The sequence below is a fragment of the Plecotus auritus genome (assembly GCF_963455305.1).
Source record: "Plecotus auritus genome assembly, chromosome: 10".
NCBI classification, from domain to species: Eukaryota; Metazoa; Chordata; class Mammalia; order Chiroptera; family Vespertilionidae; genus Plecotus; species Plecotus auritus.
In genome coordinates this window covers 24,007,209-24,034,852 of record NC_137785.1, presented here as the reverse complement: position 1 = coordinate 24,034,852, position 27,644 = coordinate 24,007,209, and the positions used below count along the sequence as shown (strand labels likewise).

Below are 27,644 nucleotides of genomic sequence, written 5' to 3'. Positions count from 1 at the left end.
AACTAACCCAACCACCACGGAGACAGGGAGGACAGATAAGAACACTGAGGTTCAGTGGGGAGCGGGGAGGGAGGCAGGGCTTGCCCACCATCCCCCAACTAGTAAATGCCACAGGTGGGGCTTGAACTCTTGTCTTCTGACCCAGACTTTGTGCTTGGGCTACACCCTGATGCTTCTCCTGCCTGCAGCTCACCACAAAGCGAGGGGTCTGCCAAGTACACTGGGTGAGCAGGCAGGGACTGCAGCACTGTGAGGCCCTTCGAAGATCTGGAGACAACGCTCCCAAAATAAATCTCTTAGCTAAACAGACATTTTCCAAAAGACATCACCATTTCCCAGAATACAGAGTGACCTAGAAACCAAGGCCAGAAAAGAACCTCTGGACCGAGGTAGCGTTCTTCCTTCCCTCCTCCCCCTTCCCGCCCTGCCTCCTCCTCGCTTGTTCTTTCTCCCTTTCCTCCTTCCTTCTCTTGCTTTCTGAAGAGCTGCTTAAGTACTGACCACGGAGTATCTTCGTTTATTTCATTCTTCAACAAACGTTAATTGAACACTTGTCGGGTGCCAAGCTCTGTCAACGAGCTCTGTGTTTCCCACTTCGCAAAACTCTGAAGAATGAGTTCAAGCCTCCACACAGGCTTCACCCACATGCCTGTAACATCAGTGTACCTATGGGCGCAACAGGATGGAATGAAGAGAGCCTGAGGCAAGACACACCTCGTGGCATCCCACTTCGCCATGTACCAGCTTGTGTGATTTGGGGCAGGTTATGGGACAGGTTATTCTGAGCCTCACTTTCCTTTTCTGTCAGGTGGGGGTGACAAAACCTGGAGGTGGTGTTTCTAAAGACCCTACAACACAGGGAACGGCAGCTTTCTGTTGTTACTCAACTTGTATCAAGTTCTTGCATTTCTTACCCTTTGGGAAGGGCTTCCTTTTTAGACGTTTAGCTGCTATCTTGTTTGGTGCATGTAGACTGTTCATATTTCCAGAGATATACTTTCTGTGTCATTGCATAATGAATCGTTTGTCCCATTCAGTATGCTTAACCTTCAATCCTATTTTACAGGATAGAAATATTGCCGCTCCTACTGTAATTGTTTGCTTCTTTGTATTTCGCTGGAATCACTTTAAATCATTTAAAAATCAAAGTCTCTGTCTCTTAATAGCAGACTTTGGTTCAGACATTTAATATAATAATGTGTGTGTGTATATGTGTATGTGTGTATGTGTGTGTGTGTAATTTTACTCCTTTTTTAAACTTTCAGAACTCAATGTTGGCCAAGCAGTTTTTGAGGAAAAACAATGACTCACTTAAAGAGGAAAGAAAAAAGGAGGAAAGCGCTGGCCATTAGGCTGCTCTGACCTCGTAGAACTCAGTGTCCTCACACCCACAGGGATCCAGAACAAATGAAGGCAAAGACGGCGATGGTGTGTGAGCGAGAACCACAAAAATGAAGATGAGAAACAGTGGGGTGAAAATGCTGGCTGGGGATGAGTGGTGCTAATCTAATCACGGAAATCCAGATCTGGAAGATTCCCTGGGCTAGAAAGCCCGAGCTGGCTCGTTTAACAGTGAGGTAGATGACTTGGCAAGACCACGCAGACTGCTGGGCAGAGCCGCGGCCATACTCACATCTGCCGGGTCACCATGTCCCTAAACCCTGGGCAGCTGGAGGATTTACTTAAGGAAAATCAGGCTGAAGCTTCCTTGCTAACGTCAGGAGGGAAATATGGAAGAACAGGCTCCAGTATAATCAGCGGTTATTAACGAGAAGAAAATTCGTGTAATTTGTATTTTCCTCTGTGTGCTCAAAGCTCCGGGTATACCCAGCCCGGTGAGCAGAGTGCACCAGTGTCTGGAAATGCATCAGGAGAGCCGGAAAGGTCACTAAGTACCTGGGAAGTGAAGTATGTGACACATGAAAGCTTTTGGGTTAAAGATGCGTATCCATGGGGAAGGCAGGATTCAGTTTACCAAACTTTGAAAACGTGTGTGTATGATGAGACACCCCTGCATCTGTACTCAGATGCGTCCAGAGGTAGCCGTACAAATAGCCCTGTAAGTGGGAAACCAGGGCAATGGTTGCAGAAATGACTGGTCTAAATTTAGCGGGAGGCCCAGGAATGAGATCTCGGGTTTCTGGTATCCAGACCTTGGAATGTGGTTTCTGAGGGTTTAATAAGCTTTGAGAGGTGGTCACTGAATGCCAGCATACTCACGTCTGCATAGATGTTGGTGCCAAACACAGGAGCCCAGTAGGATGGCTCGTCTTTGCAGTACGCCGGACAACGGACTCTGGAAAACAAGAAGCGTTTGTGTGATGGTCATGGTCAGCGGGAAACAAAACTTCTTGGGAAGCCGCTGGCCCTCTTTCTTTGAATTTCAAGATGTAAGGTCTTAGATGGAAGGAAACTATCATACTGTTTATTCTTAAAAAAACAAAACCAAAAAAAACCAAAAGCCCTGGCCGGGTGGGTCCATTGATTGGAGCATCATCCTAGATACCAAAAGGTTGTGGGTTCAACCCCTGGTCAGGACACATACCTAGGTTTTGGGGTGTGTACAGGAGGCAACCAATTGATGTTTCTCTCTCACATCGATGTCTCTCTCTCTCTCTCTCTATCTCTCTCTCTCTCTCTCTCTCTCTCAAATCAATAAACATATCCTCAGATGAGGATTAAAAAGAAGAAAAAGAAAAATATATACTCCTCCCCCTCTGGCAGTGGTAAAGATATGTTTCCTCTTCCTAAATGGTTCATTCAGAATTTAAAAACCCCATACAAAAAGACACTCACAAACAACAAGGTGAGAGGGAATAAATATCTCAGGGAGGTGAATGTGGGACTATAAAAGGTGGTCCCGCCCATTCTTGGGTGTTGGCCAGTTCATACTGTGGGCACATTATGGAGATTATAATCAATAGACTTTTTAAAGGTCACTTCCCTGTGTGGGGGAGGAAAGGGTGGAGGACCCTCACCTCAGTGAGTCACAGACTATTCCAGGGAGGGGGCCCCGATAACCTGAGGCGGAAAGGCGTTAGGTCATCACTATGTCAGCCACCACATCCCTGCCCTCAGCACAGGGGATGAGGAGCTGCCTGGAACTGGAGATGGGTGGGCCCAGCAAAAGGCAGGAACTTCACTTAAGAAAAGGCCTTTGTCTGGATCTGGAACAGTGCACCTCAGCGGGGCCCAGGGAGGAGAAATTCAAATGTGGCCCGGAAGCCACCTGGCCCAGGATAGCAGGATCGAGGGAGGGAAAGCAGCCAGGCAGGAGTGAGGACCTGCGATGGCACGGGAGGGCGCAGGGGTGGCAGAGAGAAAGAGGGTGTGTGTGTGAGGGATTTAGAAAAAGAAACCAGAATTTAGGTAAGAACGTTCTTTCCTAGATCTTCTGGAATGGCAGGTCAAAGCCCACGTTTTGCATACTTGTACTATGCCAAGTTTTTCTTTTTGTGTTCTATTTGGTTGAGATAATTTCCTTCAGCTTCTCTTTAATATTTGGGGAAATCTACTAAGAGGTTGTTATCTCCACTTGATCATTTGGTGGGGTGAGAGTCAGAATGGTGGTGATGGTGGTGATGGTGGTGATGGTGGTGGTGGTGGTGGTGATGATGGTGGTGTTTATGGTGATGGTGGTGGTGATGGTGGTGATGGTGGTGGTGGTGGTGGTGGTGATGGTGGTGGTGGTGGTGGTGGTGATGGTGGTGGTTATGGTGGTGGTGGTGATGGTGGTGGTGATGGTGGTGGTGATGGTGTTGGTGATGGTGATGGTGGTGATGGTGGTTATGGTGATGGTGGTGATGGTGGTGGTTATGGTGGTGGTGGTGGTGGTGGTGGTGGTGATGATGGTGATTATGGTGGTGGTGGTGACGGTGATGGTGGTGATGGTGGTGATGGTGGTGGTGGTGATGGTGATGGTGGTGATGGTGGTGATGGTGGTGGTAGTAGTGGTGGTAGTGGTGGTGATGGTTATGGTGGTGGTGGTTATGGTGGTGGTGGTGATGGTGCTGGTGGTGGTGATGGTGGTGGTGATGGTGATGGTGATGGTGGTGGTGGTGGTGGTGGTGGTGGTTATGGTGATGGTGGTGGTGATGGTGGTGATGGTGGTGGTTATGGTGGTGGTGGTGGTGGTGGTGGTGGTGGTGATGGTGGTGGTGATGGTGATGGTGATGGTGGTGGTGGTGGTGATGGTGGTGGTTATGGTGATGGTGGTGGTGATGGTGGTGATGGTGGTGGTTATGGTGGTGGTGGTGGTGGTGGTGATGATGGTGATTTTGGTGGTGGTGGTGACGGTGGTGGTGGTGATGGTGGTGATGGTGGTGGTGGTGATGGTGATGGTGGTGATGGTGATGGTGGTGATGGTGGTGGTGGTGGTGGTGGTTATGGTGATAGTGGTGGTGGTTATGGTGATGGTTATGGTGGTGGTGGTGATGGTGGTGATGGTGGTGGTGGTGGTGGTGGTGGTGGTGGTGGTGATGGTGGTGGTGGTGGTGGTTATGGTGGTGGTGGTGGTGATGGTGATGGTGGTGATGGTGGTGGTGGTGATGGTGGTGGTGGTGGTGGTGGTGGTGGTGATGATGGTGATGGTGGTGATGGTGGTGGTGATGGTGGTGATGGTGGTGGTGGTGGTTATGGTGGTGGTGGTGGTGGTTATGGTGGTGGTGATGGTGGTGGTGGTGGTGGTGGTTATGGTGATGGTGGTGATGGTGGTGGTGGTGGTGATGGTGGTGGTGGTGGTGGTGGTGGTGGCGGCGGTGGTTATGGTGATTATGGTGGTGGTGGTGATGGTGGTGGTGGTGGTGGTGGTGGTTATGGTGATGGTGGTTATGGTGGTGGTGGTGGTGGTGGGAGAGCCTCCAGAGGAAGGCGAGTAGCAAAGGGGAGGAGTCAGGGCCCCCAGTCCAGTCTCCAGCCTCCTGTCCCTCGCCCGCTCCCTCCGTGGGCTGGACTCTGCTCACACCTCAGGGGTTTCCACCTATCAGTTTTAAGGGCAGTCTTTCCCTGGGAGAACCACAAGTTCCAGGCCCAGGATAAGCGTTCACCGGATGCTACATCACCAGCGTCTGAGAGGACCTCGTGGGCACTTCAGACACAAATGCTAGGAGGACACTCTTTATTTTATGTTATGATGCATCCTCCTCCAAAATCAGCCAATTTAGGTTTGGAAGATGCGTGTAAACCTAGTCCTTAAACACACTGTGGCACATCCGCAGAATGGAGCATCATCGTCGACATGAAGGAATAAACCGGACACGCTCAACAACACGAATGGCTCTCGGGAGCACGCAGAGAGAGGGGGCCTGACACAAGGTCTGCATGCTGTGGTGCTCCACTTATATGAAATCCCACAAAAGGCAAAATCAGGGACAGAAAGTAGATGGTGATTTGTGGGGATGTGGGGAAGGAGAGAGGGTGGGGAGGGCCTGACCACAGGGAACTTTCTGTCTTGATGGTGGCCATGGCTGCACGACTGTGCATTTATCAAAACACGTCGAGTTGTAAACTTATAATGGGTGAGTTTTATTGTATGCAAATTATACGCCCAAAACTGGGTTTTCATAAGCTGCTTCTAAATTGAGACTCCGGCAGAAGAATCAACGAGCTGAGTGAAATGGGACCAGCAGCACGCAGCCTGCAGGGTTCTAGACTGATCTAAGAGGTCACAGTGACAAATCTCCAGGTCTGCCAGAGGGGCTTGGGGGGAGCCATGTGGCAGATGAAGTCGTTTCTGCATGTGTAAGCACTCCGACCAGTGAGGGGAGGAGCAGCAGGTGGACAGAGCCCTTTCTCAGCTAAGTTCCCAGAACTGAGTCTGGGACCAGCTGCCCACTCAGCTCAGCCAGTAGCGTCTAACGAGGCTGGTCCCCGGCGGGCCACGCCCGGAGATCCAGCTCTCAGTGGTCAGGGTAGGGTCCCCGGGCAGGGTGCCCCTCAGACTATTCCAATGTGCAACCAGGGTTGAGAACCAGCTGTCCCAGGGAAGGTTGAGCGGGCCCTTGGCTTTGAACACAAATGGACTGCTTTCCTGGGCACATGCATTCAAGGGCCACATCCAATGGCCACTGCCCTTTGCTGCCAGGAGATGACCTCCAACCCAGCGCGGCACCTTCTCTCAGGCCCCGTGTTTGCCAAACCAGAGGCCAGCGGGACTCACCTTGGGCAGTGGGTCCCCGGCTTCTCAAATGGACAGAGCTGAGCCACGGTGGTGTAGCAGTCCGCGTCTTGCACTGTGAACAGGAGCCAACAGGAGCGGGTCAGGTCACGAGCAAGCCTGGGCCTCGGGTTACCCGCCTTTGAAAGGGACTGCTGGACACCTGGGTCCTAGGGGTTCACTGAGCCCTCCGATAGAGCTGGGTGAGAACAGGTGTCAAGCCCCAGTGCTCCTGGCACTCCACCCAAGACCACTCAAGGGATGAGACAAATGCATGCCTGAATGTGTTTACTGGTCAGGGATGCTACCGCCCGCAATAGTTTCTCCGTGGATCTACTATACGTCTCGTTTGCAGAGTGCTTTTCGATTTTGAAACCTTGCCCCTACTTCATCATGTTGGACCCCCATGGCAGGTATTATTGTAATTATAAGAGGAAACTGAGGCTCAGAAAAGCTGAGACCTCGCAGGACATGGCTGAGAACCCAGGTTTCCAATTCCCGGCCTAGAGCTGTTTCAAAGGAGGCCAGTGACTCTTTTCTGCAAAGTCACATGTTTAAACAACAGCTGTAAGAAAGTGGTTCTAATACTGACCACCTGCTGTGTCTGACAGCATGTCCCCATCTAGTCCAGAGCTGGGTAAGCTCTTGCTTAAAAGACCAGAGAGTAAATATTTCCAGCTTGGTGGGCCCTATGATCTATGCTGCAAAGAAACCACATAGACGATGCATAAATGAATGGGCATGGCTGTGTGCCAATAAAACTTTATTTCCATAAACAGCCACAGGCAGGATTTGGTCTGAAGGAGGTCGTGACTAAAAAGCATGCTCTCCCATGGATGCATCCCACCCAACCAAATGAACATACCCCACATTTCCCGCTCTTGTCCATGGCAGACATTACTGATCTATCAAGTTCTGTTTTCTGCTGAGCCCAGAATGAGACCCCAGCATCCATCTCAACACAATGCTCTCGGACCAGGTAGCCACTATCAATCAATAGAAACTGACACTCCCTATGCAACCTATTAGCTACTCTAGACCCAGGTGTTGGTATTTCTGTGACGTTCAGCCAGAATGCCAAGCCTGTGCTTCTGATTTAGCTCTCTAGGGCCAATGCCAAGTTCAGTTATATTTAGGAATTAGAAAATCAGCCTCCTCAGGAACCAGTTCCTGAGAACAGCATTAATAGCAGGCATGATAGACATTCAATCAACAACTACGGGGAATGGCCATTCTAGGGAAACCCAACATAACCCATGTATTATGGTCACATAGAAAAAGGCCACCAGCTTACCTTTCACTTTTGACACCGTGAATGAGCTGGACGCCTTGTATTTGCTATAAAAGGAAACATTCGGTAAATGCAAACAGAATGGCTTGTACACTTGCTCCCGCGTTTATTTTATTTACAGCTTCAATGTTTCATTTCCCTGCTTATTGCCCACCAGCCTGAAGGCCCTAGAACACCTAGTGCAGGATCTAGAATGAACTTTCTGGGCACAGCTCATTACCTTCTTTGGGGCAAGGACCCCTCTGGCAGCCCGAAGGAGCCCATGCGCCCCTTCGCAGAGTGACAGTTTTAAAATGCATATGATAAACTGAAAAGACTAAAGGAAAATCAGTTCTTATTAATATCATTATCAAACTATTAAAACGAATTAGCATTAGAGTAATAGGCACACGTTGTTATGAATGCATTAAGACCAGTTTATAGGTGGGTCCTCAAACTACTGTCATTTCAGCGTAAGGACGCAGAGACTCTTTCGAGATGTCTATAGCAAGCCCATTTCCATCAGTGGGAGAGTCGCCCGTCCTGCTAACCTAGTCTGGTTTGGGGCCAACATTCATAATGAAAGGAAATGCTACATTGCAATGAGAAGTTAGTAAAAATAAAGCTGTAATTTGCTTTATGTTGATGTTCGCACATTCCCTGAATTCTAAAATGTGAAGAGCCCATTCTAGGTGCAAAGCTGGGCATTGAACGGGACTAGAGATGGCTCTCGGACAAGCATCCCAGGCAATGCAGGATCTGAACCTGGCCACGCCCACAGCCTGCACTGAGCCTCCTCATGAGGTCGCCTAACTGGCATCTCTGTGAGCACCTCCTTGGCTTTGGCTTACAATTCCTGGCTCTTTTTTTGTTTACATAACCCTAGGTCCTTAGCTAAGATGGAGAAGGGGTACTCAGACACCCCTTGAAGAGCCGGACCTTTGACAGGGGGAGTGACGCCTGTCATTTTTGAAATGCTCCAAGTGGCCTCACAATTTGCATGGGACATGCTGCCTCGGAACAATCACGGAGCATTTGCTCAGTGCTTCCTTGTCACAGACGCCGGGCTAGGCCCCGCCATCATGGATTAGTGGTGTCAGCCCCGGGTCCCACCACCGTCCTCATTTACAAATGAGGGTGCAGCCACCAGAAGAGATGAAGAAACCGCCCTAGGTCTGCACAGGGAAGAAGCAGAGCCAAGTCTGTTTGACCCCATGACCTCTATTGGGCTCTACGGTCCCAGGTCACTAGCCTCTTGTTCCATAAAGAGGTCAACACATGGCCTCCTCCCCGAGCCCCGAAAAGTCAGAATAGCCAAGGACTGTCTGGCCCATCAGCCAGCCACATACCTTATGTGAAAAACATTATCTTGAAAAAAAAACTAAGTATGTTTAAAAAATGAAAAGCCTCATTCTTAGGAAGAAAAAGGACTATTCCAGAATTAGCCTATAAACGCAGACACTTTATTTAGTGATAAAGTGTCTGAACAGTTATTGGGGACAAGGAAGACAGGCAAAGCAGAATGAGAGAGGGAGAGAGAGTGAGGGAGGGCACACAGCACTGGAATAAAATATGCTGAGCTGCCTAAGGGGCAAGTTCTAAGTCGTGGATTAAGCTCATCTCTGTTTGTTCAGTACTTTCAACGTGTCAACAATACTTTGATAACCAGAAAGCGTTGTAAGGAACCCTGCTCACAGAATAGTTACCTCAAAGACTCCATGCCATTCCTCTCAGACTTGACGAAAAAGGGGACCCGCCCGTTCCTGGTGATGTCCACCAGGCCTCCCTTGTTGTCCAGGATCCCGTAGTGAATGGCAGCCCGGCATATGCTGGAAGACTGGGGAGGGGAAGACCGTGAGTGCACCGGAAGTGGTCCTGGTCAGCCATCCCCAAGATGTTTGTCTTCAACCCACAAGAAGCCAAAACGTCGGGCCAAAGCTCACCCCACCTCCGACTCCTGCCTCTCTCCAGAACACTTGCGTCTCTGTCCCTGGGGCTGCTTATCTTTAAAAACCCATATGAGGGGCTTTCCACAGTAAGAACAGCGACAGACAGCCCTTTCTCTCCACGCAGTGGCGCATGGTAACGCCCCGTCTACACGGAGACGGGGCTTCACGAGGGCTGGCCCAGTGCCCCAAAGCGGTTCACCAGTTTGTGAGCTCACACACACTCACAGATCATCACGGCAATCAGAGGTCGGACGAAGGCGGGGAAGGGAACACCTGTCCCCTGAAAACCACCAACCTCCTTTAAAAACACACGACAGAGCCATTTAAAGAAACACGGGCCCCACTTACACTTTCATAAAAGAGAGTTCCGAAGACCTTCGCCTTGTTGCTCAGGCAGCCTGCTGGGCACTGGTACCTGATGGGAGAAAGCATATGATTTCCACAGGTGAACACGACTCCGCATCACCGTGCAATTATCCTTGTTTTCTTCAGCAGCTCTATCGTCACACGCAGAAAAGCCTCGGTGATATAGAATCCATTGTTTTCTGGCAAGTCCCAGGTCACCCAAGCCGAAGTTTGTAGTCACGTGAACACAATTACAGGTTCAGTTTGACCTTCTTAACGACTGCTTTCAGGTGTTTAATTAACATTTGTGTTTAAGGCAGAGATGTGACTAGACCAGCCGTGGGCAAACTACGGCCCGCGGGCCGGATCCGGCTGTTCTATCCGGTTCTCTTGCTCTCCCCTCCGCTCCTTTACTTTGAATTTATATTAGTTCACACAAACACTCCATCCATGCTTTTGTTCCGGCCCTCCGGTCCAGTGTAAGAACCCATTGTGGCCCTCGAGTCAAAAAGTTTGCCCACCCCTGGACTAGACGGACAATTCACAGAAGAAAGACAAGTGGCACCCAAACACTAAAAAAGTCAAAAATAAAAAAATCCCCAAACATCAGTCATCAGAGGGGTGCACATGGAAAGAAAGTGCTATTTCCAGGTGTTAAATTGCAAGGGTTTTTTCCTAGAATAAAACTCAGTGATCGTGTTCATGTCCATGAAAAAGTATAAATAATTCTGGCGATTCCTGAATTTCCCTTTTAGTGTATATCCCAAGGGAAAAGTCAGAGAGTCAGACCCGTGTGTTATCCCCACTGTTTACAACTGCGGAAAGCTGGAAATAAGCCAGCAGATGTCAAAGGAGCGGCCGAATATTTGTGTGTAAGTCGGAGCCCCTAGGTCACAGTGGTTCTCAACCTTTCTAATGCCGTGACCCTTGAATACAGTTCCTCGTGTTGTGGTGACATAATAATTTTATGGTTGGGGTCACCACAACATGAGGAACTATATTCAAAGATCACGGCATTAGAAAGGTTGAGAACCGCTGCCTAGGAGAATGTACTGACTTTGGAAACTCCTGTGAGTACAATAACACACGAGCTCACCTAAGCGGCGTGAGCGAGTCGGTGCCTGGGAGAAGGCTGGGACTACGCCAAATTGCTGCCGACCCTGGGAGATCTGGACACTTTTTTTCCTTTATACTTGGTTATTGTGGTAGTTCTCCTGAGTTACTCACCATGAACAAGAACACCTTTTAAAGTCAGAAAATAAGCCCAGTAACTGCTATTGTTATAAAAGCACCACGTCCAGAGACAGGATGTGCCAGATGGCGGGATGGCTTCTCGGCCAGACACAGGGACACGGGGACACTGTGCGCAGGGAGGGTGAGCTATGCTTCTGGTCTGGAGGTCTCGGAGAGTCGTGGTGTGGACGGACCTTGCCTGCTCCCTGCCTGGGGAGGCTCCCATCTGGGACTCTTCCGATGCTACCTCACAAGGGATATTTTTTAAACCTTGTCATTTTCCCCCATTGAGCATGTGGGCGTGATGCTGTCAACATGAGCTTGCGGGACAGAAAGTCCCATCGTCACAATGGAACCACCAAGAGCGCTCCTAACATCCTAGAGCCATGAGTATGCGGTGTGGATAGCCCTCGCAGACGCTGCGTGCTTTCTCTGATTGGCCCAGCACACACGGAGATGTGCAAATGCCCCCGGCACTGCAGGGGACGGTTGCGCCACCACCATTGCCACATCTTGCTCGTCTCACCAACCCGTGGACGGTTGGCTTCTGCAGTACTTGCTTGGCCTGCTACCCGCTGCTCCAGGGACGAGGCCTGAGCCTCCGGAACGGCCTCATCCTGGGTTGCTCAAAGCCCATTTCCTGACACGCCTGCCAAGGGCGGAGCCAAGCGCTCTAGCGCACCCAAGCCCCAGTCCCTGTGCTATCAAACAGGACCCGCGGCCTTCCCTTCTCAGCATGCGTGTTACATGACGTGATTCGGCTTTAGATGAATGAGTGCCAGCGTCCATAGGAAGCCGAGTAAGGACCCCTCTACCAAGGGCGTGGTTTTCCCACCGTGAACCTGAGGCTCTGCGTGAGGCCGCTGCACCTGTTGGCCGTTCGCTGCCAGAAAGTGCAGCCCAGCGGCACTGCCAAAACCAAACTCCTTCTTCTTGGAAGACATCTTTCAACATCCGAGTGGATGGTACTCGATGACTCCACCAGCCAGATGAGTTCATTCCACTACCCGGGGCCACACTGGCAGCTCTTCCTCTAGAGGGGCCTCTCAGGAAGCAGCCTACTCAGATTCCGCAGCGGGATCCTGCGGGACCCATGGATGGCCAAGGAGCTGCCAGCCCGCACATCCTAACACCACCCCAGCCGTGATCCTCCGTGCACAGAACTCTGGGCCACCGTGTGACTCCCCTCACACAGAGAGGTGTGATGGAGTCCCCCGATACACAAAAACGTTGGTCAAGACTGTCATGTCTGTAGCACATCAGCCACGTACAAGTCTGGCATTTCCGCAGCTTGCAAATTCCTTTTGAGACAATAAGGCCGAGCATCTGTACTTTGAACACGTCCTCCCGACTAGGGATGAAACACAACTGGGATGTATGTCCAGGCGGGAGGAGACTCAGAGCTTGGGTCAACCGTCTAGGTCCAAGGTTATCAATTAGGGGTATCTTGTCCTCGGGGGATGTTGGCAATTTCTGGAGACATTTTTGGGGATCACAACTAGAGCGGTGCTCCTGCATCTAGTGGGCGGAGGCCAGGGTGCTGTCCAGCCTCCTACACAGCACAGGGCCCCCACCACGGAGCAGTATCTGGCCCTAAACGTCAGTAGTGCCAAGGCTGAGGAACGCTGACAGAAACGGGTCATCTTTCTGTGCCACACTCCTATCTTAATAAAGGTTGGCATTCAGAGGGAACTGAATTTATGACACAAAGCAGGCTGCGTTACCTCCCCACTCAACCCTGGGAGCACACCGTTGTTGCTGAGAGTAGAGAATACCATTTTTTGTGCATTTCTACCCAGCTTGGTTGGGTGGCCACCCACTGGCTGATCATGATGTGACCCGTAGCCCGCAGCAGGCACTTGGAGGGGCTGCAGGGGACGGTGAGAGAGGGATCCCGCCCAGGCCTCACCTGTTGCACGTGGATCCTTTGCACTTGTCCTTCATCTTGGTGTCGCACCTGACAACTTGGGCTAGGAGAGAAATGCAGAAACAGTCATCACTGCAGGAATCAAGAGGATGAGACTGAGTTAGAAGACCCCACCCCCCACTCTGAGGAGCTTTCTGGAATCCAGGCCGTTCCAGAGCAGGAGCATTGCCCAATGGCTGCTGGCTTCAGGGGTGAGGTTCGAATCCCAGGTCCGCCGCTTTCGAGTAGCCGTGTGACCTTGGCCATGTTACTTCCCCTCTCTGAGGCTCCATTTCCGCGTGTGAATAACGGGTGAAAGTGCAGTGGGTACTATGTCGGTGGCATCATGAGAACGTACCTGTGACCGTGGAGGGAGCCTGGCACACACTAAGTGCCCGGTGGACCCTCGGGCTCTGGAGAATAAGCCTTATTCAGCCTGGAAGGGGAGACCAGGCATTCCCACCTGGGCTGTCTCCCCCACAGCCTTTGCCAAGCTTTCCTTTTTGTTTATTTTATAGGGACATATAGAAAGCTCGGAGTAGAGTGAGAGTTGGACAAAAAGACATATTATGGTTTTGCATCATTAAAAGAACCAATGGAACCGTTTCAAACCGCTGAACAGAAAAGAGGGTCAGCCTATTTCCTCGTCAAAGAAGCTAAGGATGGCTAAACAGGCAACACGTCCAGGAAAAGGCACTTGAAGCCCAAGAGGATAGAGCAGTGGTCGGCAAACTCATTAGTGAACAGAGCCAAATATCAGCAGTACAACGACTGAAATTTCTTTTGGGAGCCGAAAACGGACTTCTGCGCATGGACCACGAAGTTTCAGTCGCACTGTATGTGCACGCCTGCACGTGGTATTTTGTGGAAGAGCCACACTCAAGGGGCCAAAGAGCCGCATGTGGCTCGCGAGCCGCAGTTTGCCGATCACTGGAGAGTGACTGTCGGGGGCGGGGGAGAGAGTAGTTGAAAAAGTGGGGATGGTTTCTGAGCAAGATGGGCACAAGGTGGGCCCTACGCAGGGTGAGTCCAATGTACGCTCTTTATGATCTAGGGGAGAATCAGAGAGAACCAGGCCACCAGCAGACTGCCACGCCTATTGCTATGTCTGTAAGGAAGTCCCTCCAGGGCCCGGCCTCCATAAAGGCGCCCAACGGCAGTGTCAGGGGAACCAGAGCACTGAGCTCTAGCCGGGCAGAGAGCCAAGGAAGGCGGAGAGCCCTGTGAGGGGAGGTGTGCTGGGAGCCGGGGGAGGGGAAAGGGCGACAGAGGTGAGCGTGGGAGCGTTCTGGGACTTCCAGAAGTCTGGGGGAAATATCTAATTCCCGCCCAAGGGGCTGTCTGAGGCAACTTGATGATCTCAAGTACAGGGAGACCCCCGCTGACACCAGGGCCCACAGTACTGCAAACCGTCCTCATAGCACCTCGTATTATGGCCCCATTTTATGGATGAGCAAGCTGAGTCTCAGAGAGTCAAATGATATCCAAGTCCCCGAGCTGGTATGTGGAGAAGAAGGACTGGGCTCACAGGCGCCAGCCTCCACCTTGCATGCTCTGCGCTCTCCCTTAGGGAGCCCGGCGCTTCCAGGCAGAACCGTTTCAGCCCGGGTCCCCTTCGAAAGGATAAGGTCTCACCTTAAAACAGCTGCCTGAGCGGAACTGCCACTCAAGCACAGCTCCTATAAGTGGCTTAAAAATACCATTTTTAGGAACACCTTAGAGTTATACTTTTGCAAGCTGCAGGCCACCCTGCTCCTGCTGTTTGTGGACTTGGAGCCCTCTCAACCCACCAGCTCCCTTCCCCCACCCACCCTGAAGAAAATGGCCCCCTTTCCGAGGGGGCTCGAGGGGTCACCGAGGGCAGAGAGGGAGCCCGACTCACTCATGTAGCTCACGGTGGACGTTTTCTTGGGTCTGATCACCCTCGGCTGAACCCAGTCGTGTTTCCCTTCAGTCACGGGAGCTGTCTCCACCTCGTTCATCTCGTCTGTTTCAGGTTTTTGGACGTAAGTCCCTTCTTCATAGCAAAGATGGAGGGGAAAAAAAATGCTGAGATTCAACAAAAATGCACTTTGCAAAAAAACACTTGGAACCTAAACTTATTTGAGGTTTAGTTTGACAAAGAATCATTTCAGTGGCAAAGAGAAAGTTACATTTCGGAACAGACCTGGCCAGGTGGAATTCTACCAGCAAGGGAGATGGACAGGCCCTGCTCACTGTGTCTGCTCTGGCCCCAGGCCCAGCTCCACACCTGGATTATCATCATGGTTTCTTGTCCTGCCTCCTCCTGCACCATCATTTGCCCAAGGAAGTACATCCTCTGACCCCAAACCATAGCTGCCTCCCCTAAGTTTTCAGGGGGAGAGGGGCCTTCCTCGTTTATACACCCATTAAGGTGCAGGAAGACTCATGTCAAAGGCCTTGGGCCCACTGCCCCTCATCTCCAGCACATCCTGCTCCTTCTTTGTCCCTGTGAGCCAAGATCACTTAACCGAACTCAACTCCTTTCCTGCACTGACGCGTTGTCACCCCCTGACATTGGACCCATCATGTAGAATGAGCCAGAGAGACGGACTCTTGTTTTTTTTTAAAAAGTGAGTTCATTGGGTCCCAATCTTTTCCCACCCAAACATTATTATTTCTCCACAATGATCATGACAACCATATTTTAAGACATTTTGATTAACTGAACAGATTGCATTTCTTATAAACATCAGTTTAATCAGGATACCAAACTGTACATTTCAGCCAAAGCAAGCAGGGACTTGTTGTTTGCATTTGCCTGAATGGCCTTCTCAAAGATCAACTGCTGCACATCTCTGCTGGGGGACCTTGGCACCTTTACAGCATGCGCGCCTGTCCCCCCCGGATGTCTGTGGACCAGGCTTGCCTCCTTCTCTCCCTCAATGAAAGAATCGACAGAAATGTGTTTGGGTAAGAAGGACTTCAAGGAGGAGGAATGAAGCACCCTCATAGACCTCTTTGTGTCACTGGATTAATAATATCCAAGTCCCATCAATCCCTCAGCCTTGTCACCACTTCTCTTTAAGGGCAATGGCCTCTCTTCTCCAAAGGGCAGACCGTGTTTTGTGTCTATACAAGACAAACATCGAAGGAAGGGCAGATGAGTGGTTCTCCCATGCTTTTCGAGGCTGGAATTCTTTGCTTCTGTTTCATTGCCAATTTCCTTTTGTTCCACCTACACCCCAGGCGAACCTTGTCCCGAGAGAATGGACAGGATTTAAGCTGGGAGGTGAAGTGTGATTTTGACCCCCATGTCCGTTCCCTCGGGGAACATCCAGAGCTGCTCGGGGCAGCTAGCTCACAGCTGTGATTTCACTACCACCTGCTTTCCTACCCACTGTGAGCTCCCTGAGGCCTACAGCTAGCCTGTTTCACAGCCCTCTGGATACCCAGCTCCCAGCACAGAGTAGTTGCTCAACAAAATTTGCTGAATGAAAGATAATTTAAAAACCCCCAAAGGATTCTGTCTTTGGATTCCTTTGAAAAAAATATATTCCCAGTGAAATTTAAAAACATTTAGGAAGGGAATTCTGAAAGTATCATTTGTAGCCAAGAGCTATTAGTTGAAATCTTTATGAAGACACCCGGTTTGCAACGCCATTTGGCACAATTAACCGTCTCTGGTCTGCCTTCCCGTCAATGTAGCTACTCAGGTTTGCGCTTCACTGAAAGCCAGAGCTGTCTCTGGAATAACCGGGTTTTCTTCCACTGGCCTTTAGGGTTTTTATACCACATAATCGTGGCTTTATTCAGCCGAATATAGTTTGGTAAGGCAGTCTAAAGCATTTGAGGGCTCACTATTTAAGAAAATGGGCAGACAGTCCTCGCCCTCAGACACACACATGAAAAGTGGAATGCTTGCCCAGAAGACCGGCTCTATTTGAGCACATCCTAATTAAGATCCCCTGTGTGGACCCGCGCAGGCCTGGGGAAATTCCACGCCCGAGTTCACGGCCAGGTTACTGTGCGCACTGTCCATCCCCGGGCCTGGGGTCTCGGGGCACATAGCATTGCTTACATCATTCTGGAGATTCCCACCGCAGTCTATAAGTGATAACAGAGCTCACAGCTAATGTTTCCTGAGCGCGGACCTTTTCCAGTGTGTCCTCACATCATCCTCTCACTGCCTTGACAGACGTGCTGAGCCTCATTTCACAGACAGAGAAACCGAGGCTCAGAGAGGCTAAGGGACCTGCCCAAGCTCACAGAGCTGAGAGTCAAACTGCCTTTCCCTGAAGCCCACGGCCTTTATCACCACACCTGGCAAGGCTAGCGGGAACAAACCTCTCTTAAGGTCTGTCCTTATCCCTGCTCCATCTCCATTAGAGGCCAGGCCCTGCCGTGCACGCTCAGTAAGTAGCTTATGCAGGTCAGTCACTTTACAGGAGACTTGCTGCGTGGTAAGCTAGGAAAACTGGCACACCTGCCGAGTGAAGCTGGCTATTTTCCACCAAAAATAAAGAAACAAGTACAGAGGCTTCATTGGGTGGGTAAACCAGCATCTGAGGTAGCTTTGTCTGCATTTGTTCTTGGAAGTTGGCTCTCTTGGGGATGCGGGTATTGAACTGAGATGATGTGAAGAACACACCCGCTCCGTGCCCCTGGAGGCACTGGAGTGAACCAGCAGTCGTAACAGGTGGTCAAGGTTCAGGGAGAGTCTGGCTGCAGTAAGAGCAGGAAGGCAGGTGCACTGCCAGTCTGTGTAGTCAGGGAAGGCTCCCTGGAGGAGGTGTGACACCAGAGCTGTGTTTCTAAAGAGGAAGAGGCATCTGTCAGGTTCCACAGATGGATGAGACCCCCAGGCTGGGAGAGGACCGATATGCCTCACCAGGGGATGAAGGTCACCGTGCAGGTATAAGTACAGTCGTACCTCCCACTTCTTCAAGGAGCTACCATCTGTGTTTATAAAGCACTGACTATGTGCAGGTTGTTGCGCTAGCAACTCACATCCTTCTCATTGCTTTAATTGTGGGAGAACAGGAGGCAGGGGTTTCCAACTCTAGTCCACAGGCATCCGAGGGGGGCGGGGCGCATGCTGTAAAGGTACAAAGAGGTCCCCCCACAGAGATGTGCATCAGTTCATCTTTGAGAAGGCCACTCAGCAAATGCAAATAGCAACTCTCTGCTTTGCTTTGGCTGAACTTTAACAGGACTGTACGGTCACTGTTACAGATGGGAAAACAGAGGCTCCAAGAAGGTACGTGGTACGCCTGAGTCCACACAGCCTGCGAAGGTAAACACGACCGTGCTCCACCTGAATCCAGACGGCTCTGGGCCACGCACACACCGAGCCCCTCACAGTGCGGGACTCAGGAGGAACCCCAATGGGCATCCTTCCTTACAGTCCCCAAATCTGATGGACACTCAACCCTTCTGGGTGACTGGATGCTAGAGGCTTCATTTGGTGCGTAAACCAGCATCACAGTCTAGCTGTTTGTTTTTAATTCCTTGTTTGTTTGTTTTATATCAAACTATAAGCACAGTCACAGGGCCTGCCTGAATAGGACCATGGAGATGGGACCTGACATGCCTGACTGTTGACCTCAGCCTTCTTCTCCTAGTCCTCCAGGTCCCCAGGGGTTGACACCATAACCCTCTTTTCAGACAGAAAGACTGAGGCTCAGAGAGACCACCTGCCCAGGATCCCACCACTGGAATGTGGCGGGGTTGACATTCTCGGAGCAGGTGTGCCAGCCTCTAAAACCCATGCTTGGCTCACAAATCCAGGGATCAGAGGGGGCGTATCAGGGAACAGTTCACCAAAGACGGGCGCATGGAGACAGAGAAGAGGGTGGCCTGAGAGGACAGGGGAAGAGGGAGAAATTCCATCTAACAAACGCTTACGGGTAGATCAATGGAACAGGATAGAGAGCCCAGAAATAAACCCACACCTTTATAGTCAATTAATATTTGACAAAGGAGGCAAGAACATACAATGAGATAAAGATAGTCTCTTCAATAAATGGTGTTGGGAAAACTGGACAGATACGTGCAAAAAAAGTGAAACTAGACCACCAACTTACAGCGTACACAAGAGTAAGCTCAAGACCATGCTGCCTCATGCCTCTAGGCCTTTGCACATGCTGTTCCCCCTGCCGGAAACGCCTTTCACTTCTCTCACTGCTAGGCTACATCTTCTTCCTTAAGGGTACCTGCTGGGGGAAGCCCTCCCTGACCCCCTTAGACAACAGCAATGTTCCTGCTAGAAGCTCCCGGCAAACAGTTACTTCCCCTGGAAGATGAGAATCACTCCCTGTGGCCATGACCCCGCTGGGCCTCAGTTTCATGAGGGATGGGCCATGACTGTCTGGTCGCCATAGTGATCCCCACTGATATCACCCAGCAGCATCCTGGCACACAACAGGTGCTCAATACATTTATACCAAATGCACGAATTCTCATTTGTGCCTGAGATGTATTATGGGAGATGGTGTTATCAAAGCCATTTGCTGATGGGTAGAGTGAGCGCCTGGTTGGAGCGCCAGCCTCAAGCCTGGTTTGTTGCTTCTCCTGTCCCCTCCTCCACCCCCAATGGGCAGAATCAGTGGTGAACAGCTGTCAGGACAACAGAGCGCCTGGGCCCCTGAGAGGGTCTGTGTCCCCCCACTAGCCACTAGTGTGTTCACCCCAGAGCCCACAGAACTGACCCCACGACCCCTCCGTCAGGGAGGGCCTGGCACAGAGGGTGGCTCTCGCCTGCGTGCCCAGCCCCCCTGCCAAGCCCCTCTGAGCCACATGAAAAAACTCATCTTAACCGTAAAAACACGGGGAGGCCCTTTGGCCCAGCTATGCCTCTCCTGGGACGGAGCCTGAGGAAATATTCCAAATTGTGAGCAACGCTTTAGGCACGAAAAATGTGCGTTGTTTGCAGTAGCAGAGTGAGTGGAAACATTCTGAGTGGAGACCACAAACAAGTGGGGGAGGGGCTGGAAACCCCACAGCCTTGGAGAGCCCAGTTTGCCTGGGAGGGAAACGTAAATGTCTATGACAAGTCCCACGAAGGATGAACAAGGTAGGAAAGTTGCGGGCGGGCGGGGGGGGGGGGGGGGGGGCTGGCAATAGGTGTGGGACAAGGACGGGAAGGACACCCTGGAGGCACAGCCCTGCCTAGCCTGGAGCTCTCGGGAACATCACAGTCTAGCTGTTTGCTTTTAATTCCTTGTTTGTTGTCTGTTTCATATTGAACTATAAGCACCAACAAACAAGGACAGGGACCTGTCTGAGGGGATGCTGAGTTCAAAGTCCAGCTTGGAATCTGGCCATGGGATGCTCATGGGGGGGACATCCAGGGCAACCGTGGGTCCCAGGGAACCGGGGGACTGAACCCCGAGTCTTCTTGTGCACGAGGAGGGAAGGAAGGGGGGAGGAGGGGGTGCTGAGGGCGGCTGCAACAGGGCTGGGGAGGGGGCACCTTGGGCTCCATTGTTCACGTCGCGGGGTCTGTGCTTTGCATGAGCTGTTCTGTGACTCATGGTTTTGAGGTCATTTCCTACCTCGGTAACACAAGTTGTTCTTGCAGCCGCCTCCGTAGCTGGGCGGGCACTCGGAGCAGGGCCGGCCGGTTTTGTACGGGGCCTCTCCAATCCAGTTCCCCCTGAGGACAGACAGAAACACTGTCAGGAGGGGCTGCCACTCGAGGGCCCAGGTCACCCCTTTCCTGGCCCCACTCGGGGCTGAACACAGTGTGGGAGGAGGATGGTGGTTGCCATGTAATGGGAAAGAGGAGCTGCCGGGGCCCCTCTGAGCGCAGAGTCTAAAGAATTCTAGAAGAACCCCAGCTGAGAGCTACATGGTCCCTCCCTGCCCTTAGTGTGTGTGCCAACACCCACTGGCCCCACATGTACGGCTGGTGCTCCCCTCACTCAACTCTGAACACTGTCCACCCCTACCCAGCCCCAGCGCCTTTGTCCTGGAAAGCTGCCAGGATCCCTCTTTGCAAACATTTTCAAATGAGTAAACGTCAGTGTGTTCATGGAGTACCTGGTGTTTGGACCACACACCCAACCCAGGTCACCCCATCCTTCCAGCACCCCAGGAGGACATGCTGGAATTCAGTCCTTTGGCACAGGAAGGAACTGAGGCTCAGAGGGGCTCAGCGACTTGGCTGAGGTCACACAGCGAGATGGGAACCCAGGCTGTGGGGCTCAGAGCCTCTGACCACACTCGGCTCTCAGGGCTGAGACTAAGGTCCCTCTGAGCAGCCAGGCACCGTCCATCTCCCTCTGAACTTCCTGGGGCAGGAGGAACATCACAGTCTGGAGGCCACTCAGTGAGATTTCTCCGGGGCCCAGGTAGCAGGTGGTGAGCGGAATTCCCAAATCCTTCTCATAGCATCTAAGTCTTCAGGCAACACAAATTGGAGCTGTGACTGACCGGGGACCAGTCTCTGTGATTTATTCTAGAAACTTCCTAAGTGGTCGCCCAGTCATCCATTCCTTCTCCCAGGAAAGGGATTCGGGCCTGCTGCTAGGCCAGGCTGGGCCCCCGCCTCCTCCAGCTGAGTGGTGAAGAGCAGATGCCCTAGGTTGGACCCCAGCCCTGCCAGCTGGCTGACCCCCACTTTCCCCAGCCCTGAGCCCGTCTGCTCTGTAATGGGGGGGCGACAGGTGAGTGACTGTATGGACACCTCAGACCCAGGCCCGGCTCAGGGTGAAGGCCACACGCTCTGAGCGCTTCCTAAGCCAACAAGCGTGTCCAGGTGATGTTTCTGACAGCTTTCCAGGGAAGCCAGGGAGGGCCCTGCGGGTGTTGGCCGGAAGACAAACTGCAAAAACACGCTCTCTGTTTAACCTCTGGCAGCTCAAAATAGCGGATGGCATCACCCAGGGCCGTGTGGGCATCAGGCTGGGGACGGAGGGCGGGGGCCCGTTATAACACACTCATCGCTTCAACCCCCACACACCCCGGGTGGCGAATGGTAGTGTTCTCACCACGCTCAGACCCCACTCAGCTGGCCACCTCTGCTGGGACAGCAAGGCTGGCTAGGGACTCACGGAGGCCTTTGGAAGGACTCTCCCGAACAGCCCACTGCCAGGCAGACCGAGAGGGCCCTAGAGCCTGTCCTGTTGCTGGGTTAGACTCAGTAAGTTTCTTCAGACTATCTGGACCCCCAAGTGGCTCATCCCTTCCCCAGCTGAGACGCCAGTCCATCAAGGGTTCTGGATTTCCTCAAAGACGAGCCACACCTCTGATGTCCAGGAGGGACAATGCTCAGGCGAGCGTGTAAGGAGGCTGGCTGGGTGCCAGGCTCTGCACCAACGCCCTGTCCCTGGACAACCAACCGCTTTAGTCTTCCAACAGCCCCGTAAAGTAAGTGTCCACTCCAATGCACAAGGTCGTGAAGGTGCAAGACCCTTCACACCCACCCCTGCCCAAAAGGATCTGAGCCCAGACACTACCCCTGGGCCCACCCTCTCAGCCTCTGCCCGCTGCAAGGCCAGGGGCTCTGCCCGCTGAAGGAGAAGCCATGGAATACCACACAGCAATCAGAGAATGGCCCATTGAACACATGATACCACAGACACATCTCACAGAAGTGGTGCTGGGAGGAGGATGGTGGGTGCGTGAGGGCTTATCTGTCAGGTCCATGCATATGAGACAGACTGGCAGATGGAAAGAGAGGTCAGAATGGGGCCACTCAGGTTGGGGGGCATCCTGGGGTGCTGGAAACATTCTCTGTTGTGACCTGGTGGTAGCTACGTGGGTATGAACTGCGTTGTGTGTGCCCACAAATTCATAAGCTGAGACCCTAACTCCCCTTGCAGCTCTAAGTGGAGATGGGACTTCTAAGGATGTAATAAAGGTTAAATGTGGTCATAAGGGTGGGGTCCTGGATGGGACTGGTATCTTTATAAAAGACACCAACAAGTTCTCTCTCTCTCTCTCTCTCTCTCTCTCTCTCTCTCTCTCTCTCTCTCTCTCTCTCTCTCTCTCCCCCACTCTGTTTCTCAGTGTGTGCATCAGGAAATATCACATGAGGACACAAGGAAAAGCCATTTACAAGCCAGGAAGAGTCCTCACTAGAAACTGGCCCTGCTGAACCTTGAGCTGGGACTTCCTGCCTCTAGAACCATGAGGAATAAATGCTTATTATTTAAGCGCCCAGTTTCTGGGTGCCCGAGCAGACAAATACATGTATGTAGGTGCGAAAATTTATCCAGTTGCCTACTTAAGATTAGTGTCTTTAAGCCCGGCCAGCGTGGCTCAGTGGTTGAGCACTGACCTATGAACCAGGAGGTCATGGTTTGATTCCTGGTCAGGGCACATGCCTGGGTTGTGGATTCGATCTGCAGTGTGGGGCGTGGAGGAAGCAGCTGATCAATGATTCTCTCTCATCATTGATGTTTCTATCTCTCTCTCCCTCTCCTTTCCGCTCTGAAATTAATAGAATATGTTTTTTTAAAAAAAGATTAGTGTATTTTACCCTCATGGATTATTCCTTTTTCAAAAAAAGGAGTGGGAGCTAAAGAAGAGAAGGGTTGGATTTTTGGTCCGGTCTTCTAGTGTATTCCTTATATAAAGAGTCAAATCAAATTATTCCTCCTTCCCCACCTGCCACTCTGCCAGGAACTCCACCACCGTGGACCAGTTTATTGCTCTTCCATGGGCTGCGTCCCTCCCCATCAATGACATAATCCCCCTTATCCCTGTGGGATGCTGAGACATGGCCACCACAGGCGTGCCAGATGGTTGATGAAGAGTTCTCTTTTCCTCCCAACATCAGCAATTCCCCCTTCATCGCACCCATGGCCACTCTGGACCCAAACCAAATAAATGAAGTCATTGCCATTTCATTCAGTCACTGAGCAAATACACCTCGAGGCCCACAATGTGCAGGGCATGGTACTAGGATGGCCGCCAGCGTGCAAACCGCAGGCCGTGAGCTGGGCAAGCAATTCCCCAAGAATGAGCACATGTTTGCCTGATGAGCAATGGAGGTGAAATGAGTCAAGGGATTAACGACATCGGGCTGTGTGAGGAAGAAGAGGGGCTGTGACATCAAGGGGATGTGGTCCCTTCTGAGAGGGGGAAATAGAAAGATGCAAAAACTCCATCTAACGTGAATACCTGTGTCATAGAGTGCTATCTGCTGCATATTTTCCGAGAAAAAATAATACTCATGTTGCTGTGGCAGACCCCACTGGTTGCCCAGGTGACAGCTATTCCTCCTTCTGGTTTGTGCAGGTAGTCCCAGAGAAGGCTTACGAAGTCAAATGGAGCAATTCCATTGGTCAAAGCCAATTAGAGCAATCTGATTCCCCCCATTGTCTGCAATTGGTCTAGTGCTAGCCAATGACATAGGGAGAAAGTGGGCCAGGGGTGAGAAAGGCCTAAGGATAGAGGTCTTTTCTACCATTCTCCTTCCTTCTGCTTGGGAAGATGTGATGCCCAGTGCTTTGCAGCCAGGGGTCCATGAGGAGAGGACAGTACAACCAGGAGACAAAAGGATCCTGAGCCCTGGTTGACACTGCTGATCTATTAAGCTAACCCAGATGCACCACCTTCTAGACCAGTGGTTCTCAACCTTCCTAATGCCGCAACCCTTTAATACAGTTCCTCATGTTGTGGTGACCCCCAACCATAAAATTATTTTCGTTGCTACTTCATAACTGTAATTTTGCTACTGTTATGAATCGTAATGTAAATATCTGTGTTTTCCGACGGTCTTGGGCGACTCTGCTAGTGACCCACAGGTTGAGAACCGCTGCTGTAGAGCCTAAGACCATTGGAAAACACAGATATTTACGTTACGATTCATAACAGTAGCAAAATTACAGTTATGAAGTAGCAACGAAAATAATTTTATGGTTGGGGGTCACCACAACATGAGGAACTGTATTAAAGGGTTGCGGCATTAGAAAGGTTGAGAACCACTGCTCTAGACTCCTGTTATCCTATATAATAAAAGGCTAATATGCAAATTGTCCCCTCAACCGGGAGTTCTTTCAGGAGGTGGGGCTAGCCGGCCAACTGCCTGCGGCCCCTCCCCTTGGCCAGCCCTGCCCCTGACTGGCCCCCCACCCTGATTGGGGGCAGGGCTGGCCCACCAACTTCCCGCGTCCCCTCCCCATGGCTGGCCTGGGCCACTCGGCCCCAATTGGGGCAGGCCAGCTAGACACCTCCCCTGATGCACGAATTCATGCATCGAGCCTCTAGTGTAAAATAATGAGGAGATGTCACTGTTGAAGACAGTTTTAGTTGGGTCCTCTGCATCTGGTGACAGCATCCCCACCACAGAAGCATGCCAACTTGCTCTTACTTTGGAGAGTAATTGCAGACGAGGTAGACCGCATTTTCCCAAATGTCTCCCCAGACGTTCATCCTCGGGCAGGTGTGCACAGCGCAGCCGACCCTGTTGGTGGTGGCCCACACTATCTGAAAAGACAGCCCTGCGTCAGAACTCAGGGGCAAGGCACACCAGGGCGACACCGTCTGGCCTGGATCACAGGGTGCTGGTTAGAGGGTCTGTGGTGAAGGGATAAAGGGCCAGATTTCCCCCAACCCACTGAAGATCTAAAGTAAACAAAACCAAAAACTAAAAAACAAACCACACACAAGGAAATGCCCAGCGTGTAAAAGTGCCATGGAAGCTTCTAGAGCTTGGTCTCAGTGTTCTACTTGTGAGCCATCAGTCCACCAGTTACACTTTGAATCGCATCAAATTGAAGGGAAAGTTAAGGCAAGGACAGTGGAGGTTTTCCGACTGGGCAACAACCCTGCAGGGCCTAGTGAGTGACGGGGGACAGTGGGCTGAGTCCAGGCCACCCCTCCAGGGTTACCTGCGTGTAGTGGGTGCACATGGCCCCCGAGCACCTCTCTGGACACCAGGGGTTGCACTCGTGGGGGTAAGGGTAGGTGTAGTCCTTCACCTCGTCATACCAGGACTGCACGTGGAACCCGGGAGAGCGATACCTGCAGGGACAGATCAGCTGGTTATGTTCCGGCCACCACACACCCAACAATGGAGCCGGCAGCTGGCAACCACCACCCAGGGGTCGACTGGAGGAGAGGCTCCTTCAGGGACAATAGTCCCCAACCCTGCCCAGCACCTGGTAGAAATACTATTACCCAAATCAGCAAGGGGCTTACCTGGGCATCCCCAGAGTGTCCCTCGGGTGGCCCACATGCCTCCTGAGTGTCCAGGAAACGTTTACCTGGCCCCCAATGAGCCTTTTTTTTTTAAATGTTCATAATTATATGTGTATTTTCATGTACATTTGGGAAAATATATGCAGTCCATGAACCCTATATTTTGCTTAAGACAAAACTTGATTTAAGACATTTAAAGTCAATGTAGAAAAAAATATTGAGTAAATAGTTAAACAGGTGAGGCACAGATGGGACACCCCCTGTGGCCGGAGAGGGTCTGGAAGCTGGGAAGGAGCTAGCTACGGGGGCCAGGCAGATGGCCCCCACCATCCGCCAATGGATGGTCATTGTTGCTCAGCTGCCTGGGGGAACCCGGGGACGCAAATGCAAGGCGGAAACTCATTTGGGCCAGAGCCTGTGGCATACAGAGCTCTGCAGTCAGTGCACAAACCCTCTTGAAAACTGCCTATTTAGGATTTCTTACTGAGCCTCCTCGGCTGCAACAAGGAGGGCCCGGGGTCATCATCGTTGGTGGCCACTGCCCCTCACTGGGCCCCATCCGCCAGGCTGGCACTGATTATTTTCTTAGGAAAGAAAATAAACTGGATGCAAATCCCAGGTCGCCGTCGCCAGTGAGTGTAAACAAAGCGGTTTCAATAAAAGAGAAAGGGGGCGCGGGGCCTGGCCGTTTCTGAGAGCGCTGCGGTGAGATGGGCAGTTAGAGGTCTTGTAACAATTACTGTCAGAGCCCAGAGCGAGTGGCAGTGGTCAGTGACGCGGCTGGGGAACGGCCTGCATTCCTGGAGCGGCCGGGGAAGGAACACAGCCAGTGAGCGGCAGAGCGAAGGGACACGCGCTACCCGTCTGTCTCCAGAGCCCAGCCAGGCGGGCCGCGGGGGGGCTTGCGAATGAGGAGCTCTTTGGGGACGCAAGCTAGTAGCATTTACCAGAAGGGGAGACCTTGGTGTCCTCGGCCCACCCACCCCACTCCTCGGAGTTGTCTTAATAAAGTAATTCAGACGAGCCAACCACAACACAAGCAAGCGACAAGAACGGGATGGCTAAATGAGACTTGTCTACTTGGTAGCTCAGAGGCAGCCTTGCGAGATGCTAACCATGACAACTATGTAGTAGGGAAATTGTTTGGTATTGTATGAGAAGAGGAAAATGAATTAAAAGCTGTCCTGGCCCCAGTTACAACTGCGTCGAAATATGCCGGCCGACAGCCAAAGGCTACACGGGCACCCAGAAACTGAAAGGAGCTGCAGCAGGCGGTGGGAGGATGGAGTCTTCCCCGCAGACGTCCCGTCCAGGGCCACCGCGGGCTGACTTTACAAAAAGCAGAACCACCCGAGGAGAGAGGGCCCCGTGCATCTGCTTCCATGAAGTCATGTGTCTCCCGATCCAGCATGACACCTGCCCGGGTTTGTCCTGAGAGGGAGCAGCCCCAAAGGAAAGCGAGCAGCTCGTGGCCAAGTTGAACTCCGGAACTTGAGCAGCTGAAAAATGTCTGGGGTAAAGTCAAGCAAAGCCTGACCTGTGTTTTGAGGGATATTTCAAGTCCTGTTCAACTTTCCGATGATTAGGACAAAATGAAGGTGGACCTGAGACCCTGGCCTCCCTGGGTCCGATTCAGAGGCCTTGGCACAGCACGCCTGCGGTGGCTCCCTAAGT

The 27,644-nt window shown here is 51.8% G+C and overlaps 1 protein-coding gene across 1 annotated transcript in view; it reads right to left on the bottom strand.

Annotated features, from left to right (window-relative positions):
* Nucleotides 1-27,644, bottom strand: part of CRISPLD2 (cysteine rich secretory protein LCCL domain containing 2) — a 67,524-nt gene that overhangs the window by 16,506 nt on the left and 23,374 nt on the right. The window contains exons 4-13 of the mRNA XM_080643954.1: nucleotides 25,661-25,793; nucleotides 25,141-25,256; nucleotides 20,375-20,475; nucleotides 14,740-14,874; nucleotides 12,861-12,921; nucleotides 9,722-9,788; nucleotides 9,131-9,261; nucleotides 7,449-7,492; nucleotides 6,158-6,230; nucleotides 2,221-2,296 (exon numbers count right to left, since the gene is read on the bottom strand). Of these exons, the coding sequence (XP_080500080.1) occupies nucleotides 2,221-2,296; nucleotides 6,158-6,230; nucleotides 7,449-7,492; nucleotides 9,131-9,261; nucleotides 9,722-9,788; nucleotides 12,861-12,921; nucleotides 14,740-14,874; nucleotides 20,375-20,475; nucleotides 25,141-25,256; nucleotides 25,661-25,793 (937 nt within the window). The remainder of the gene's footprint in view (nucleotides 1-2,220; nucleotides 2,297-6,157; nucleotides 6,231-7,448; nucleotides 7,493-9,130; nucleotides 9,262-9,721; nucleotides 9,789-12,860; nucleotides 12,922-14,739; nucleotides 14,875-20,374; nucleotides 20,476-25,140; nucleotides 25,257-25,660; nucleotides 25,794-27,644) is intronic.